The sequence below is a fragment of the Hyaena hyaena genome, unplaced genomic scaffold, assembly GCF_003009895.1.
Source record: "Hyaena hyaena isolate Hyena2069 unplaced genomic scaffold, ASM300989v1 scaffold_30, whole genome shotgun sequence".
Lineage (NCBI taxonomy): Eukaryota > Metazoa > Chordata > Mammalia > Carnivora > Hyaenidae > Hyaena > Hyaena hyaena.
Genome location: NW_024080662.1, coordinates 959,951 through 974,038, shown reverse-complemented (window position 1 = coordinate 974,038; position 14,088 = coordinate 959,951). Strand labels below are relative to the sequence as shown.

The window sequence follows — 14,088 nt, the reverse complement described above, 5'->3', positions numbered from 1 at the left end:
CTTCTTTTTATTCCTCCCTTCCCTTATGTTCGTCTGTTTTGTTTTTTAACTTCACATATAAGTAAAATCATATGGTAATTTGTCTTTCTCTGATTGACTTATTTCGCTTAACATAATACATTCTAGCTCCTTCTACATCATTGCAAATGGCAGGATTTCATTCTTTTTGATAGCTGAGTTATATTCCGTTGTATGTATACACTATATCTTCTCTATCCATTCTTCAATCGATAGACATTTGGGTTCTCTGTATGGTTTGGCTATTGTTGATAATGCTGCTATAAACCTTTGAATATGTATTTTTGTATCCTTTGCATAAATACGTAGTAGTGCAATTGCTAGATCGTAGGGTAGTTCTGTTTTTTGGAGGAACCAACAGTGCAAGAATGTCCCCCTTTCTCCACATCCTTGCCAATACCTGTTTCTTGTGTTGGGTTCCTTTTTTTTTAATGTTTGTTTATTTTTGAGAGAGAGAACAGGGGAGAGGGGTTGGGGGGGATAGAGGATCTGAAATGGGCTCTGTGCTGACAGCAGAAAGCCTGATGTGGGACTCAAACTCACAAACTGTGAGATCATGACCTGAGCTGAAGTCAGACACTTAACTGACTGAGCCACCCAGGTGCCCTGTCTTGTGTTGTTAATTTTAGCCATTCTGACAGGTATGAGGTGGTATCTCATCATGGTTTTGATTTGTATTTCCCTGATGACAAATGATGTTGAGCATCTTTTCATGTGTGTTTTAGCCATCTGGATGTCTTCTTTGGAAAAGTGCCTATTCATGCTTTCAGCTCATTTTTTAAGTGGGTTGTTTTTTGGGTGTTGAGTTTGATAAATTCTTTATAGGTTTTGAATACTGGCCTTTTATCTGATATGTCGTTTGCAAATATCTTCTCAAATATCTTCTTCTGTAGGCTGCCTTTTAGTTTTGTTGATTGTTTCCTTCACTGTGCAAAAGCTTTTTATCTTGATGAGGTCCTAATAGTTCATTTTTGCTTTTGTTTCCTTTGCCTCCAGTGATGTGTCTAGTAAGAAGTTGCCGTGGCCAAGGTCAAAGAGGTTTTTGCCTGCTTTTTCCTCTAGGATTTTGGTGGTTTCCTGTCTCACACTTAGCTCTTTCATCCATTTTGGATTTATGTTTGTGTACTGTGTAAGAAAGTGGCCCAGGTTCATTCTTCATGCTGCTGTCCAGTTTTCCCAACCCCATTTGTTGAAGAGGCTTTTTTTCCATTGGATATTCTTTTCCTGCTTTGTTGAATTTTTTGCTAGATTCTTGAGGATTTTTTCTTTTTTTAATTTCTTTAAATTTTTTTTTTATTTTTTAATGTTTTATTTCTGAAAGAAAGAGAGAAACAGCATGAGCAGAGGAGAGTCAGAGAGAGAGGGAGACACAGAATCCAAAGCAGGCTCCAGGCTCTGAGCTAGCTGCCAGCACAGAGGCCGATGCGGGGCTTGAACCTACGAACCATGAGATAATGACCTGAGCCCAAGTCGGACACTTAACCGACTGAGCCACCCAGGTGCCCCTGGATGCCTTTTACTTCTTTTTCTTGCCTAATTGCTCTGGCTAGGACTTCCAATACTATGTTGAATAGAAGTAGCAAAAGCAGGCATCTTTGTCTTGTTCTTGATCTTAGAGAAAACGCTTTCAGTGTTTCACCATTGAATGTGTTCACTATGGGCTTTTCATAATATAGCCCTTACTATGTTGAACTGCTTTCTTCTCCATCTTCAGTGCTCACACTCCTGCCTGCTGCTCATTCACTTTCTCCCACTAGGAAAAAGAGTGGCTCATGACACCCCTCCCTTGACTCTGCACCCGCTTACAGAAACCACTCCCTTCTTCCTTCTCTGTGTCATGGCCTCTTCATCTTCTCTTCACCCTTGGCCCAGCACAGGCTCCTCCACTTCTCTGAAATAGTTTTGCACGGTCCCTCCCAACCCCCCGCCCCTCCCCCCCAACCTTTGCAGACACGTTCCCCACCCAGTGCAGTGGCTCCCTGAGTGCATAGGTTCCAGCCCCTCCTTAGACTTGGTCTTCTCTGGCCTTCTGTGGCAGTATGCTCCTAGCAGGCCTTCTGGCTGAGGTCCACCCTCTGACCCCTGCTCGCATCTTCTCCTCAGGCCCTCAGTTTTGAGGGCACTTCAGAGCTGGTGTCAAGTCCAGATGCTCCAGCTCCAAGACATGTGGGTGCTCTGGGTCTGGGCTGGGGCCTGGGACTTTGCTCTGGTCAGTGACCCTTCCTGGGCACAGACCATGTGGTAAGTGTACTGTGGGGAACAGGGCCCTTGGCAGGTTGTTTGCTTTCTATGGCCTCTGTTCCACCAGTAATCACATTCCTCAACTCCACCTCTTTGGGGACATTTTTAGGCACCATATGCTGCACATATCTTAAGCCACATCCCCTCTGCCCTGGACCAGGCCTGCTTTTCTTCCAGTACTTCTGACCTCCATGGAGGTTCCATCAACCCCAGAAATGTGGACCCTGTGTTTGGTGCCCCCACAGCCCATCGGTGCTTCTCCATTCCTGGCCCTCCAGTCTGTTGTCTGCTGTCTTGGGCCTAGATGAGGCCATGTAGCTTCTTTACTGTCCTGCCCTCCCTTGGCCCTGCAGCTCTTTTTTCACTGGGCAGTGCTCCAATCCAGACTTCTGGTTACATGACACCTTCTCACTTAAAACCTTGTGTACCTTTACTAATGCAAGCCAGAGTTCTGGTCTAGGCTGGGGTGTTGCCTCTCCAGGCGTGGGGTGCACCCTCTTGCCTGCCAAGCATGTGACTGCTCTGCCTGAGCCACTAATGAGGAGGCCTTTCCCAAGCCCCAGACCGGGCCCTGCTCCCTGTGACCCTTTCCACGACAGCCGAGCAGCACCCCTTGTGCCTCCTACAGGAGAAGATGCTAGACATCTACTGGCTACTACGCGTCTGCCTGCGGACCATCGAGCATGGCGACCGCACAGGTTCTCTCTTTGCCTTCATGCCCGAGTTCTACTTGAGCGTGGCCATCAACAGCTACAGTGCTCTCAAAAATTACTTCGGCCCCGTGCACAGCATGGAGGAGCTCCCAGGTGACAAAGCCATTCAGGCCTAGAGTGGGTAGGAAAGGGGGCCTTTGTTGTGAGCCCTAAGCAGCCCTGCTCTGCACCCTCATGGCCCAGCAGCACGCATCCATGTAGGGAAGAGGGGAGGCAGCCCCTGCTCTCTTTGGCCTTGTATTAGACAAGCATTTGCAAAAGCCCCACATGGTGGAGAGCACTGCCCTGGAATTAGCAGCCCCGGAGCCAACAGCTCCTCCCGGGTGCTGGGAAGGAGAAACAGGATGGAGTGCCAGGAGTGGGGGCCCCTCTGTTTTCACTTTCTTCTTGCTGCTGTGGTCCAGGAGCCGGCCAGCCTCACTTGGATGCCCTCGCACTAGACGTGGGAGCCCAAGCAAGGGCAGAGCAGCTGGTGTTTGCAGATCGCAGCAAGGGGTGGTGGTGCCCTGCTGGAGGCCATATGTAGGAGCTCAAGCTTCTTGCAGACCACTGATTCCAGGCTGGGCCTCGTGGTTTATGTCTGCATCAGGGTATGGGCTGTCAGGCCCCTGGCCTGTCCCCTGCCCCACCCCAGGCCTAGGTGCAGGCTTTGTCCTCAGAGGTGGAGCCATGGGTGCCCAAGGGGCTTTGACTGCTGAGCCATCAGGTGTGTGTGCTGAGATGGGTTTGAGCCCAGTCAGGACTCTTGCAGGACCTGTCCTCCCCCACTGTGAGTCTGCGTGATGGCCTCTCACAGTCAGTGAATGCCATGCCCAAAGTCCCTAGATGATAGCTTGGGCCCAGACTGGCCCTTGAAGTCAACTCTAGAGCCCTCTGCCCAAGCCCGCTCACTCTGCTAAGGAACGTGCCTGCCTCTGGAGCCCCCACTCCTGGCCAAGCACTCCTACCGCCCCATCCTGCAGGCTATGAAGAGACTCTGACCCGCCTGGCCGCCATCCTTGCCAAACACTTTGCTGATACCCGCATCGTGGGCACTGGTGAGGTGCCCTACAAAGAGGTTGGGGATATGGGGATGGGATGGCACTTCTGGCTGGCCATTTATTGCACAAAATGCTGGCCAGGTGGGCTTGAGGCATGGGGGCCAGGGCTCATGCCAGGTACCTGCTGAGGCACAGCCTGTCCCCACAGACATCCGTGACTCGCTGATGCAGGCCCTGGCCAGCTACGTGTGCTACCCACACTCCCTGCGGGCTGTGGAGCGGATCCCTGAGGAGCAGTGAGTGCGGGGGTCAGAGCAGGGAGGCATGCACTCTGACCCGCATGGCACCATGACTGGCCTCACCTCGTGCCCAATCCCCCTTGTCCTTGCAGGCGTATTGCCATGGTGAGGAGTCTCCTGGCTCCCTATGAGCAGCGGCCCTGGGCCCAGACCAACTGGATCCTGGTGCGGCTCTGGAGGGTAAGCACGGTTGGAGGGGAGGTGGATATGGCTGGCTGAAGGGGAGGGTTGCCCTGCCCCCTTGACCCCCACTGGCCCTTCCCACAGGGCTGTGGCTTCGGGTACCGCTATACACGGCTGCCGCACCTGCTGAAAACCAAACCCGAGGATGCCAACTTGCCTAGCCTCCAGAGTGAGTGTCCGGACTGGGTGACCCGGTGGCTCTGGCCCGCTGCTCTTGGTCTTCTTGGACTCTTCTCGCTTCTCCTAGCCTCTCTTTTGGACCCCTGTTGGGCCCCAGCTCTGTCCCAGGGTTTGTTTCCCCACTTTCCCCCAGTCCAGAGACACTCCAGAACACCTCCCCCTTGCTCCCCAGTCCCATGTGTGTCCTTTGGGCCTGAATGATGTACATGGGTCATGGTAAAAAGGGGCAGCATCTTCACAGGGTGCTGGCAGTTTCCTCAGAGTGAGGACTCCGAACCAGCTTCCTGACCTCCAATCTTGTCCTGGCACCATGTCCTCCTCCTACTTCAGTGTACTTGAGCCAAGCTAGGGGCACAGACTGGAGGTTGGCCAGGGCCCCAGAGGGTGCCCATGGGGTTTCAAGAGGAAGGGGCATTTGGTTGGGAGCAGAGGCCACACTCTCTCTCCAGGGGCCATGTATGGCCCAACCAAGCCCCATGAGCCTGAGGACCTTCACCTAGGCCCCGCCTGGGTCCTGGGTTGTCTAGCTTGTAGTCTGCCTGCCATTATCCACACTTGCCCCACATAGTGGTTTTCCTAGGCCTATGGGATATGTTTCTGCCTTCATGGTCAGGGTTTTTACACGAAGGGGTCACCAGAGGCTGAGTGCCTTGTGCAAAGTCACTCATCAAGTCCTTGCTGGTGGTCTTGGACATGCCTGCAGGTGGAACTGAGCTGCAGATGGAGTGGCAGTGGGACCAGATATTCATTCTGCTGCTATAGGAACTATTGATTTGTATGGGGGGGGGGTGTCCAGCCCAGCTGCAGCTAAGGGCTCTGGTTACCGCTCCCAGTCAGCCCAGACTTGGCATCCACCATCTCAGCCATATGCCAAGGCCAGGCCAAGGGCAGCAGAGGAGAGTAGAGGATGGCAGGGCTTTGACAGAGTAGGTCTTGGGGACGCCGGCCTCAATATGAATGAGGAGAGGCCTAGGTCACCCTGTCTAGCTCTCCCCAAAGGGCATATGGCTGAGGACTTACTTGGAGGCAAGCTGGGGCTGGGGGGCAGCTGTAGGCCAAAGGGATGGTGTGGGACCAGGAATAACTTCAGCCTGTGGCTTGCCAGCAGGAGGAGGGACAGATTGAGCCCTAACCCCCAGGCAGCACTGTACTCTGTCTTCCCTGCCTTCACGACCTGAGCATCCTCAGGGAGCCATCATTTTGTCCTTACACCAATGACCCAACAAGTGAGGACAGAGGTAGACAGGCAAGCGCCACAGACCAGAATCCCCAGTGATGCCACCTCGTCACGCCCCTGCAGAGCCCTGCCCCTCCACCCTGCTTCAGCAGCACATGGCAGACCTGCTGCGGGAGGGTCCCGATGTGGCACCCAGCTTCCTCAACAGCGTCCTCAACCAGCTTAACTGGGCCTTCTCTGAGTTCATCGGCATGATCCAGGAGGTGGGTCACAGTGGGTCGCGGTGGGCTGCAGTATTGCCGAGGACCAGGTATGATCTGCAGTGTGACCAGGCCACTTACTGCTTCTTGCCCACCTGCTGGTGGCTCAGATCCAACAGGCTGCTGAACGCCTAGAGCGGAACTTTGTGGACAGCCGGCAGCTCAAGGTGTGTGCCACCTGCTTTGACCTCTCGGTCAGCCTGTTGCGTGTCTTGGAGATGACCATCACGCTGGTGCCTGAGATATTCCTGGACTGGGCCCGGCCTACCTCTGAGATGCTGCTGCGGCGTCTTGCACAGGTGTGTCCATCTGGGCAGGGAGTGGGGGGCCCTGGGGACACCCCGGTGGTGAGCCCATCCATCCACTCCACCAATGGACTCCTGCCCTCACAGCTGCTGAACCAGGTGCTGAACCGGGTGACAGCTGAGAGGAACCTGTTTGACCGCGTGGTCACCCTGCGGCTGCCTGGTGAGGACCTAGTGCCCTGAACCCATCATAGCCATAGGCCTTGTTTCCTCTGCTACAAGTGGTGATGCCTAATTGTCCATTCTGCATTGGGACAGTCAGGCTTGGTACCCCCAGCCTTAGCTTGCCCTTCTGCGGGGAGGGCAGTGGGAAGGGGGGGCTCACACTAGCCAGAACCCCTGGTTCCCTCCTTTTCCCTTAGGCCTGGAGAGCGTGGACCACTATCCCATTCTGGTGGCTGTGACAGGCATCCTGGTGCGACTCCTGGTGCATGGCCCAGCCTCAGGGTGAGTGTTAGGCACCATGGGCCCATGGAAGCTGGCATGGCTGATGACAAGTGGGCCAGGCAGGGCCCCCTTGCTGCTGTGTCTTTATCTCTAAAATGGACCCCAGTATCAGGTTTTGAGGCCAGGGCAAGGCAGTGAGGTACAAACTGCCCAAATAGGTGGTGGCAATAGTGGCTCTGAGTAGGCAAATCGGGGACCCCAGCAGAACAGGGTGCCCAAGGCCCACAGTCACAGCCACTGGCTTGTGGTTGCACCTCAGGCATGGGTGGGGTGCTATCCTGCAGCGCCCAGCACAGCGCTGCTGGGATCAGGGGCTGAGCTCACGCGCTGCCACTTGTGTTCACGAAAGCTCTGGTAATGAGCATGTGCCACCTTTATTAAGGAACAACTGGATCCAGGACTTGTAGGAGCCCCCAGCTCGGCACCCACGCAGGAGGGGTTCCCAGACGCCACCCCCTTCCCTGCCTCCCTGTGGTGGGTGGTAAGAGCATATGAGACCAGGGCACTGCCTCAGCCATTAGACCAAGATCAGTGCCAGCCCTTAAGAGGCTTCTACCCTCAAGGGATGGCAAGTTCTGGCTCGGCTCTCCCATCTTGGCCATGCTCAGGCTTTTTACTGCTAAAAAGCTGGGGGCACAGGTCACGTTGCTCCTTACTGCTGTCTTGTGAGCCCACGGTAAAGGCCCTGCTCTCAGAGTGGCCCGAGGCTGCCCCTGGCCAGAGGGAGCAGGACTGCTCTGGCTGATACACAGGCCAGGCCGCCTGGGGTTCTCTTAAGGAGCCCTGCCTGCTTCCTTCCTGCCCAGCAGACTGCATGGAGTTGTGGAGCTTGAAGTAGGTTGGATGTTGGTGCATGTTTCCTCCTTCCACCCTGGGTGGGGGCCTAGGTCTTCCTCTGGAGCCCTCCTCTTCCCCTGTGAGCCCACTCTTCCTGTCCCCTTGGGAAGGGGAAGATGTTTATGCTTCAGTACTTCCTTCATCACAGCTTGGTAGCTGCCTTGGCCCCTGAGGGTGTACCTGGGACTCGCAGGCAAGGGCTCTTTCGGATGGCCCCAGTTCCAGTCCTCGTGGGACGTGTAGGCACCAGTAGGTCCTACTAGGGCCTAGGACCTTTGGGCCCTGTGTTAGAGCAGAGCAGGAGAGAGGGTGGGGAGCTCAGCGCTCCCACCAGCATCTGGAAGTTGTCAGGGCAGCAGCAGGGAGCAGGGCAAGCAGCAGGTGGTCAGTGGCCTGGCTCTGGGCCCCGGGCACCCTAGGTCATCACCAGACCCTCAGAGCCCGTGGAGCTAGCGGACTCAGAACCAGCCTTGAGCCGCAGGCCCACAGGATTGTAGAGATCAAAGTCCTCAGCTACCGCCAGCTGCACACGTCCATTGAGGCCCCTCCTGCCCGGCTCCAGAAAGACCACATGCTTGTGGACACTGGCCTTGCGGCTGGGCACATCCGGTGGTGTGCTGAGCACCGAGGACTGTGCGCTCAACTCCTGGAGGGGGCTGGGCACCCTGGGCCAGCAGCGACAGTGGCAGGTACGACGGTAGCAGCGGCGGCAGCCCGGGCAGGGTGGCGCGAAAAGGTAGAGCAGCACGAGCACCAGGCCCACAGCGCAGCCCAGCAGGGTAGTGAAGCCTGTGTTGAAAGCCTCGGGCTCAGGGTGTGGGAAATGCACGCTCACATTGTACTCGTGCGTCTGGTTGTGATGCAGGTGGGGCCCGGCTGCCAGGCACACAAAGACCCCCTCGTGCTGCGGCTGCACGTTGCTGATGGCCAGGCTGCCATCAGCCAGCACTGCGATGCTGCCATCTCGGGATCCCGGCGCCACCAGCAGCTCATGCTGCGGTGACACCCAGGCGATGCGCACAGCTGGGGCACTGGTGTTGCAGTGTAGCCTCAGGGACCGACCCATCTGCACGTGCAGCTGCACTTCGGGCCGCTCTAGGCCCTGAGCCAGGGCAGCTGAGCAATTCTCAAAAACACGGCTGTGCTCAAAAAAGCGCACGCGGGATGTGGGTACCTTGAAGGCCAGGCACATGTACTCTCGGGCAAAGTCACTCACAGCGCTTAGGCCCCGCTGGTGCCAGCGCTGCAGCAGGTGGTAGAGATGGCAGTCACAGGGCAATGGGTTGTTGTGCAAGTAAAGGCCGTTCTTAAGAAAAGCTGGTAGTGCAGCCAGGTCAGGTACCGCGATGCGTCCCAGACGGTTGGAAGAGAGATCCAGAGTACGTAGGTGGGTCGTGCCCAGACCGTGCAGGTGGTCAAAGGAGAAGGAGGAGAGTTCGTTGCAGCCCAAGTAGAGACGGCTGAGTGAGCCCAGGCCATGGAAGGCGTGCTCGTCCAAGTGTGCTAGGCGGTTATTGTACAGCAGCAGCCTCTCGAGCGCCCCCAGCCCGTCGAGGTCGTGGCGGCCAAGCGCCCTCAGCGCGTTAGACGATAAATCAAGCAGCCGCAGGCCGCTGGCGTTGGTGAAGACTCCGCGACCTAGCACTTCCAGTTCGTTGTGGGCTAGGTGCAGGGCGCGCAGCCGGGAGAGGGGCGCCAGCCAGCCGGGGCGCAGGCGCTGGAGTGCGTTGTGGCTCAGGTCGAGGTCTGCAGCAGCGGCAGGCAACGCAGCTGGCACGTCCTGTAGCCCCAGGCCCGCGCAGCTCAGCAGGTCGGCGGCGCACACACATTTGTGGGGGCAGTTATGGGGCGCGGAGGGCAGGAAGCCCTCTGTGCCAAGGCTGCCCACCCCGACGCACAGCATGCACAGCAGTGCGCCCAGCAGCCCCAACCACGCCATGGTGGTTAGTGTGTGGGGTGCGGCTCTGGGACTCACCCACTTCTGCTGGATGTGGGCTCCATCCCGCACGCCGACCGCCCTTGCTTCCCCGCTCCAGGTCGAGATTTGGGGCCGTGCTCCACTCAGCGATCCCTCCTCCGGCTCCCCCAGCTCTCTGGGTGCTTCCCTGACCAGCTTCTAAATACTCTCCCGGAGGAGGGCGGGGCCTCAGCCTCCCATTGGCCACAGGTCGGAGGAGGTGGGACAGCTCACTTACTCCCCCGCCCCCCCCCCCGCGACCAAGGTCCTAATGTGGCCGCCAGAGGGGGCACGAGTCTGTCCCTGATACTCCAACCTGTTTGGCCAATGGCTTTTCCCGGTGCCTATTTCCCCCAGAATAGCAGGAGGGAAACTTGGGAGGCACGCCTTTAAGCTGCTAGTGCTATTTATTTGTTTTCTTTGGAGTTAAGTGTATATTAGGGGGTGGGCAGGCTTTCAATATGTTAGTCACCTATTTAAACTGGTACCCGGGCTGTATGGGTTCTTACTGGGACCTAGGACTGGATGGGGAGGGTTAAGGGGAGAGGCAATGTGAGTAGCAGGGAGGTGGGGTGGGATGAGGCAATAATGCAGGTGGGATGAATTGTCCCACCACCCCACCCCTCCAATAGATGTTGCTTTCAGACAGGCCCAACCTTCTGACTACCCTGCACCCTCTTCCACCTAGGACCGAGAGAGCCACATCAGTGCTCCTGGCCGATCCCTGCTTCCAGCTCCGCTCTATATGCTATCTCCTGGGGCAGCCAGAGCCCCCTACCCCTGGCACTGCCCTGCCTGCCCCTGACCGGAAGCGATTCTCCCTGCAGAGCTGTGAGTGGGCCCGGGGTGGGTCAGGGAAGAGGAATTTGGGGCTGGGGTATAGGTCAGGAGTCTCCATAAAAGCAAATTCCCAAGTTGTGGTATTTAAGAGGCACCGAGTTCTAGGGCCATCTTGGGTCTCTGACACCTGCCACCACTCCCCCAGACACAGACTACATCAGTGTTGAGGAGCTGGCCCAGGTGGAACAGATGCTGGCACACCTGACTTCTGCATCTGCCCAGGCAGCAGCTGCCTCCCTGGTGAGTGGGGGCCACTGCACACACACCACACCACTCACGTTGGCACAACTGTGCACACCACATGGCATGGTCTATATGTCTCCTTGTCTGGGTATCTGACCCCAGCCCACCCTGCACTCTGCTCCCCGCAGCCCACCAGTGAGGAGGACCTCTGCCCCATCTGCTATGCTCACCCCATTTCTGCCGTGTTCCAACCCTGTGGCCACAAGTCCTGCAAGTAAGTGGGCCCTATGGGGGTGCAGGGGGCTGGGGAAGCAGCAGGGATACACAGGCCCCCCCCCCCCGCCTCCTCCTCCTCCCTTTGTAGAGCCTGCATCAACCAGCACCTGATGAACAACAAAGATTGCTTCTTCTGCAAAGCCACTATCATGTCTGTAGAGGACTGGGAGAAGGCAGCCAGTGCCAGTACCACTTCCTCGGCCGCCTAGCCCACACAGCAGCAGCCTCCACCCTTGAACTCCAACCCAAGCTGGGCCCTATTTGAGTTCCTCTTGCCCTGTTCCCCGTGTCTTTCCCCCATCCCCACCATGTCCAACCTCCTTATCTGAGTGTAACCTCATTGGTGGGAGCCCACCCATGTCCTAATTGTGCCTGAGCTTGACTTTCAGTCAGGGCCACAGTGAACATTAAATTATTATTCCATACAGCCCTAGTCTGGCCCTTCTTGAGGGAGTGGGCTTCATGAAGGATGCCTAGCAAGGATCCTGCCAGATGATGTCCACAGGAGAGGGCAGGTGTCCAGCAGCTTCAGCCTTGTCTAGTCCTGAGATAACGGCGAGTCCAGGGCCTTTTGAAGTGTCAAGCCAGGGCTCCCCATGCCAGTGGGGAAATGGAGACTCAGCCAGCCGCACGGCATCCTCTCACATGATGATGCGAGGCTCCGGCACCGACTCACCAATAGACTTGTGGGGCAGCACGCTGGCCCCATTGAGGTAGAGCTCGTCGTTAACTATGACGTCCTCACCCAGCACTGTCACGTTCTCCATGCGCACCTCGGGGGAGGGGGCAGGCCCGGTCAGCAAGGCAGGCATAGTCCCTGCCCCTCTCCCCATCTGGCCCAGCCCATGGGCTTACCCACTGGCCCACGCGGCAGCGCCAGCCCACAATGCAGGACTCAAGCCAGGAGTGGGATCGGATGTGGGCGTCTCGCAGCACTGTGCATCGCCGGATACACACCCCGTCCTCCACCACCACGCCAGGACCCAGGCTCACGTTGGGGCCAATGCTGCAGTTCTGGCCAATGCGGGCACTTGGGTCCTAAGGACAATGGGGGAAATACAAGTGAGCCACTTGTCTCCCAGACAAGCGGGGCACGGAGGGGTTTATGACGGGCTGGGCAGGGGCCTCACCACCAGCACGTTGCCCACAATGCCAGGGCCTGAGCACAGTTGCTCAGGCTGCTTCTGTCGCAGGGACTGTAGGAAGAGGCACATGCCGGTGAGGAAATCCTTAGGCTGCCCTATGTCCATCCAGAAGCCTGTTGGGAGGAAATGCATCAGGGGGCTCAGCCCAGCCACACCCCTCCCCCATCCTGTGGCCTCCCTGCCTCACCCTGCAGTTCCATGGCATACAGCTGCCCCTCCTTGGCCATGACAGGAAAGATCTCCTTCTCAATGGATGTAGGCTGCAGCTGTGGGAGTGGGCAGCTTGTGAGCAGGGTCATGGGGGTGGGGGCCTGCCCTACCCCAGCCCACCCCTACACACCTGGATGCGTCGCAGCACTGCAGGGTTCAGAATGTACATGCCTGCGTTGATCTTGTTGGACACAAACACCTGTGGCTTCTCCACGAACCGGTGAATGCGGCCTGTGTCAGCCTCACATACCACCACACCATACTTAGAGGGTTCCTCCACTTTGGTCACCTGAGTAGAGGGGGACCTCAGGCCCAATCTAGTGTGCCTGAGCCTTGACATGCTATGCATACTGTCCTAAATCTCAGGGGCTGTGCCCCAAATGCTTAAAGACACATACTGCAGAGGGGAACCTGGGTGGCTCAGTCGGTTAAGCATCCGACTTTGGCTCAGGTCATGATCCCGCAGTCCGTGGGTTCAAGCTCAGAGCCTGGAGGGAGATTCTGTGTCTCCCTTTCTCTGCCCCTCCCCACGCATACTCTGTCTCAAAATAAACATTAAAAAAAAAAGCCCATACTGCACATCTCTGCACCCACAACAGAAGTGGACAGTTAAGGGTTGGAGAGTGGAAGAGTGGGGTGGAAGAGCTGGGCAGCGGGGGCAGGGGTGTCAGAGAAGACAGACCAATCCCTTACCAGGATGGAGCCCTCCTGGCCATGGTGCCGGTGGAACTGCACCATGGCTTGGAAGGGGAAATCGCAGATCACATCACTGTTGAGAACGAAGAAAGGGTCTGCAGTCTCAGAGAGCAAGTCACGGGCCAGTGCCAAGGGCCCAGCTAGGAGAAAGGTGGGGGTCTGAACCTCTGGAACCAGGCTCAGCAGACCACGCTGAGTCTTACCTCTTCTCAGGTCCTAAACCCTCCCCAAGGGAGCTTTCCTGTCTTTACTGACCTGTCCCTAAAGGCTCCTCTTCGTGAGACATGGAAATTCGGATTCCCAGCTGAAAGGGATAAGCCACCTGTCAGGTGCCTCCCACCAGGAAGGGTGGTTGCGCGGAGAGCAAAGAAAAAGGGCAAGAGTCAGAGCCTCACCCTCTGCTCCTGCGCCTTCATTTCCTTCTCCAGCACCTGAGACATGTAACTCACCGCCAGAATCACGTGGTCCACGCCTGCCTGTTGGACAAAACAGCGCGGCCAACAGGTCTCAATCAGAAGGCACGGGCGTTCACGACCTTGTCCCTAATCCTGCCAGATTCCACCCGACACCCACCCCGGGGTCTTACCGCGGCCAGCGCTTCCACCTGGTGCAGCAAGATGGGCTTATTGCAGAAATCCACCAGTGGCTTCGGGATGCTCAGCGTCAGCGGCCGCAGACGCGTCCCATAGCCGCCCACCAAAATCAGTGCCTTCATCCCGCTTGCGGGCGTCCGGTGAGTGAATCCCTGGCTCCGAAACCTCCGCGGCCCGGCCCGCCCGGCCAAGCCCTGCCGCGCACTCCCAACCGCCGCACCCGGCCCGAGCCCTTCACCTGCCAGACTGACCCACTCTGGCTCTGCCTTGGCCGCCCAGTCCGCCCTGACGACCGCCCGGGGCAGCACACAGCAGGACGCGACGCCAGACGGAGGGCTGCTAACCCCGAACTCAGGCCCGACCTAGGCGGGCGGTGACGTTGGCCCGAGCCGACCAATTGGCTGCCGTATACGTGGCACAGACGCCGACGTCCGAACGCTGGGGCGCGGCGCGCCGGCTGACGTAGCCAATGAGAGCCCGAGCACGCCGAGCTGCTATGGGGACCGGGACGGGGCCCGCGGGTCAGCCGCCCATTGGCGGATCCAAAG

The 14,088-nt window shown here is 57.3% G+C and overlaps 3 protein-coding genes across 8 annotated transcripts in view; 1 reads left to right on the top strand and 2 right to left on the bottom strand.

The window, feature by feature from the left end:
• Positions 1 to 11,323, top strand: part of RNF123 (ring finger protein 123) — a 27,769-nt gene extending 16,446 nt beyond the window's left edge. For 4 of the 6 annotated variants that reach the window (XM_039228407.1, XM_039228406.1, XM_039228404.1 and 1 more), the window contains 13 exons: positions 2,888 to 3,065; positions 3,935 to 4,009; positions 4,161 to 4,248; positions 4,344 to 4,431; positions 4,519 to 4,603; positions 5,915 to 6,054; positions 6,162 to 6,350; positions 6,444 to 6,519; positions 6,719 to 6,803; positions 10,286 to 10,428; positions 10,583 to 10,677; positions 10,809 to 10,894; positions 10,985 to 11,323. In XM_039228407.1, coding sequence (XP_039084338.1) covers positions 2,888 to 3,065; positions 3,935 to 4,009; positions 4,161 to 4,248; positions 4,344 to 4,431; positions 4,519 to 4,603; positions 5,915 to 6,054; positions 6,162 to 6,350; positions 6,444 to 6,519; positions 6,719 to 6,803; positions 10,286 to 10,428; positions 10,583 to 10,677; positions 10,809 to 10,894; positions 10,985 to 11,105 — 1,449 coding nt within the window. In that variant the 3' untranslated portion in view covers positions 11,106 to 11,323. The remainder of the gene's footprint in view (positions 1 to 2,887; positions 3,066 to 3,934; positions 4,010 to 4,160; positions 4,249 to 4,343; positions 4,432 to 4,518; positions 4,604 to 5,914; positions 6,055 to 6,161; positions 6,351 to 6,443; positions 6,520 to 6,718; positions 6,804 to 10,285; positions 10,429 to 10,582; positions 10,678 to 10,808; positions 10,895 to 10,984) is intronic. The other 2 variants (XM_039228403.1, XR_005527721.1) reach the window with 2 other exon arrangements.
• On the bottom strand, positions 7,158 to 9,631 carry AMIGO3 (adhesion molecule with Ig like domain 3). The gene has a single exon (XM_039228409.1). The coding sequence runs from the start codon at positions 9,577 to 9,579 to the stop codon at positions 8,056 to 8,058; it is 1,524 nt and encodes a 507-aa protein (XP_039084340.1). The 5' UTR covers positions 9,580 to 9,631; the 3' UTR covers positions 7,158 to 8,055.
• GMPPB (GDP-mannose pyrophosphorylase B) lies at positions 11,314 to 13,906 on the bottom strand. Its single transcript, XM_039228410.1, has 10 exons — positions 13,792 to 13,906; positions 13,534 to 13,667; positions 13,343 to 13,423; positions 13,203 to 13,251; positions 12,945 to 13,087; positions 12,382 to 12,540; positions 12,229 to 12,307; positions 12,027 to 12,154; positions 11,752 to 11,934; positions 11,314 to 11,669 (listed from the first exon to the last, which is right to left on the bottom strand). Exons 2-10 carry the CDS (start codon positions 13,660 to 13,662, stop codon positions 11,538 to 11,540), a joined length of 1,083 nt encoding a protein of 360 aa, XP_039084341.1. The 5' UTR covers positions 13,663 to 13,667; positions 13,792 to 13,906; the 3' UTR covers positions 11,314 to 11,537.
• Between the last annotated feature and the right edge of the window lie 182 nt (positions 13,907 to 14,088).

Excerpts from the sequence above, each read along its gene's own strand:
- AMIGO3 (XM_039228409.1), bottom strand. The coding sequence starts at position 9,579 with ATGGCGTGGTTGGGGCTGCTGGGCGCACTGCTGTGCATGCTGTGCGTC.
- GMPPB (XM_039228410.1), bottom strand. The coding sequence starts at position 13,662 with ATGAAGGCACTGATTTTGGTGGGCGGCTATGGGACGCGTCTGCGGCCG. Across the intron at positions 11,935-12,026 it reads TTGTGGGCAACGTGCTGGTG|GACCCAAGTGCCCGCATTGG; the intron begins GTGAGGCCCCTG and ends CATTGTCCTTAG. Across the intron at positions 11,670-11,751 it reads GCTGCCGCGTGGGCCAGTGG|GTGCGCATGGAGAACGTGAC; the intron begins GTAAGCCCATGG and ends CCCTCCCCCGAG.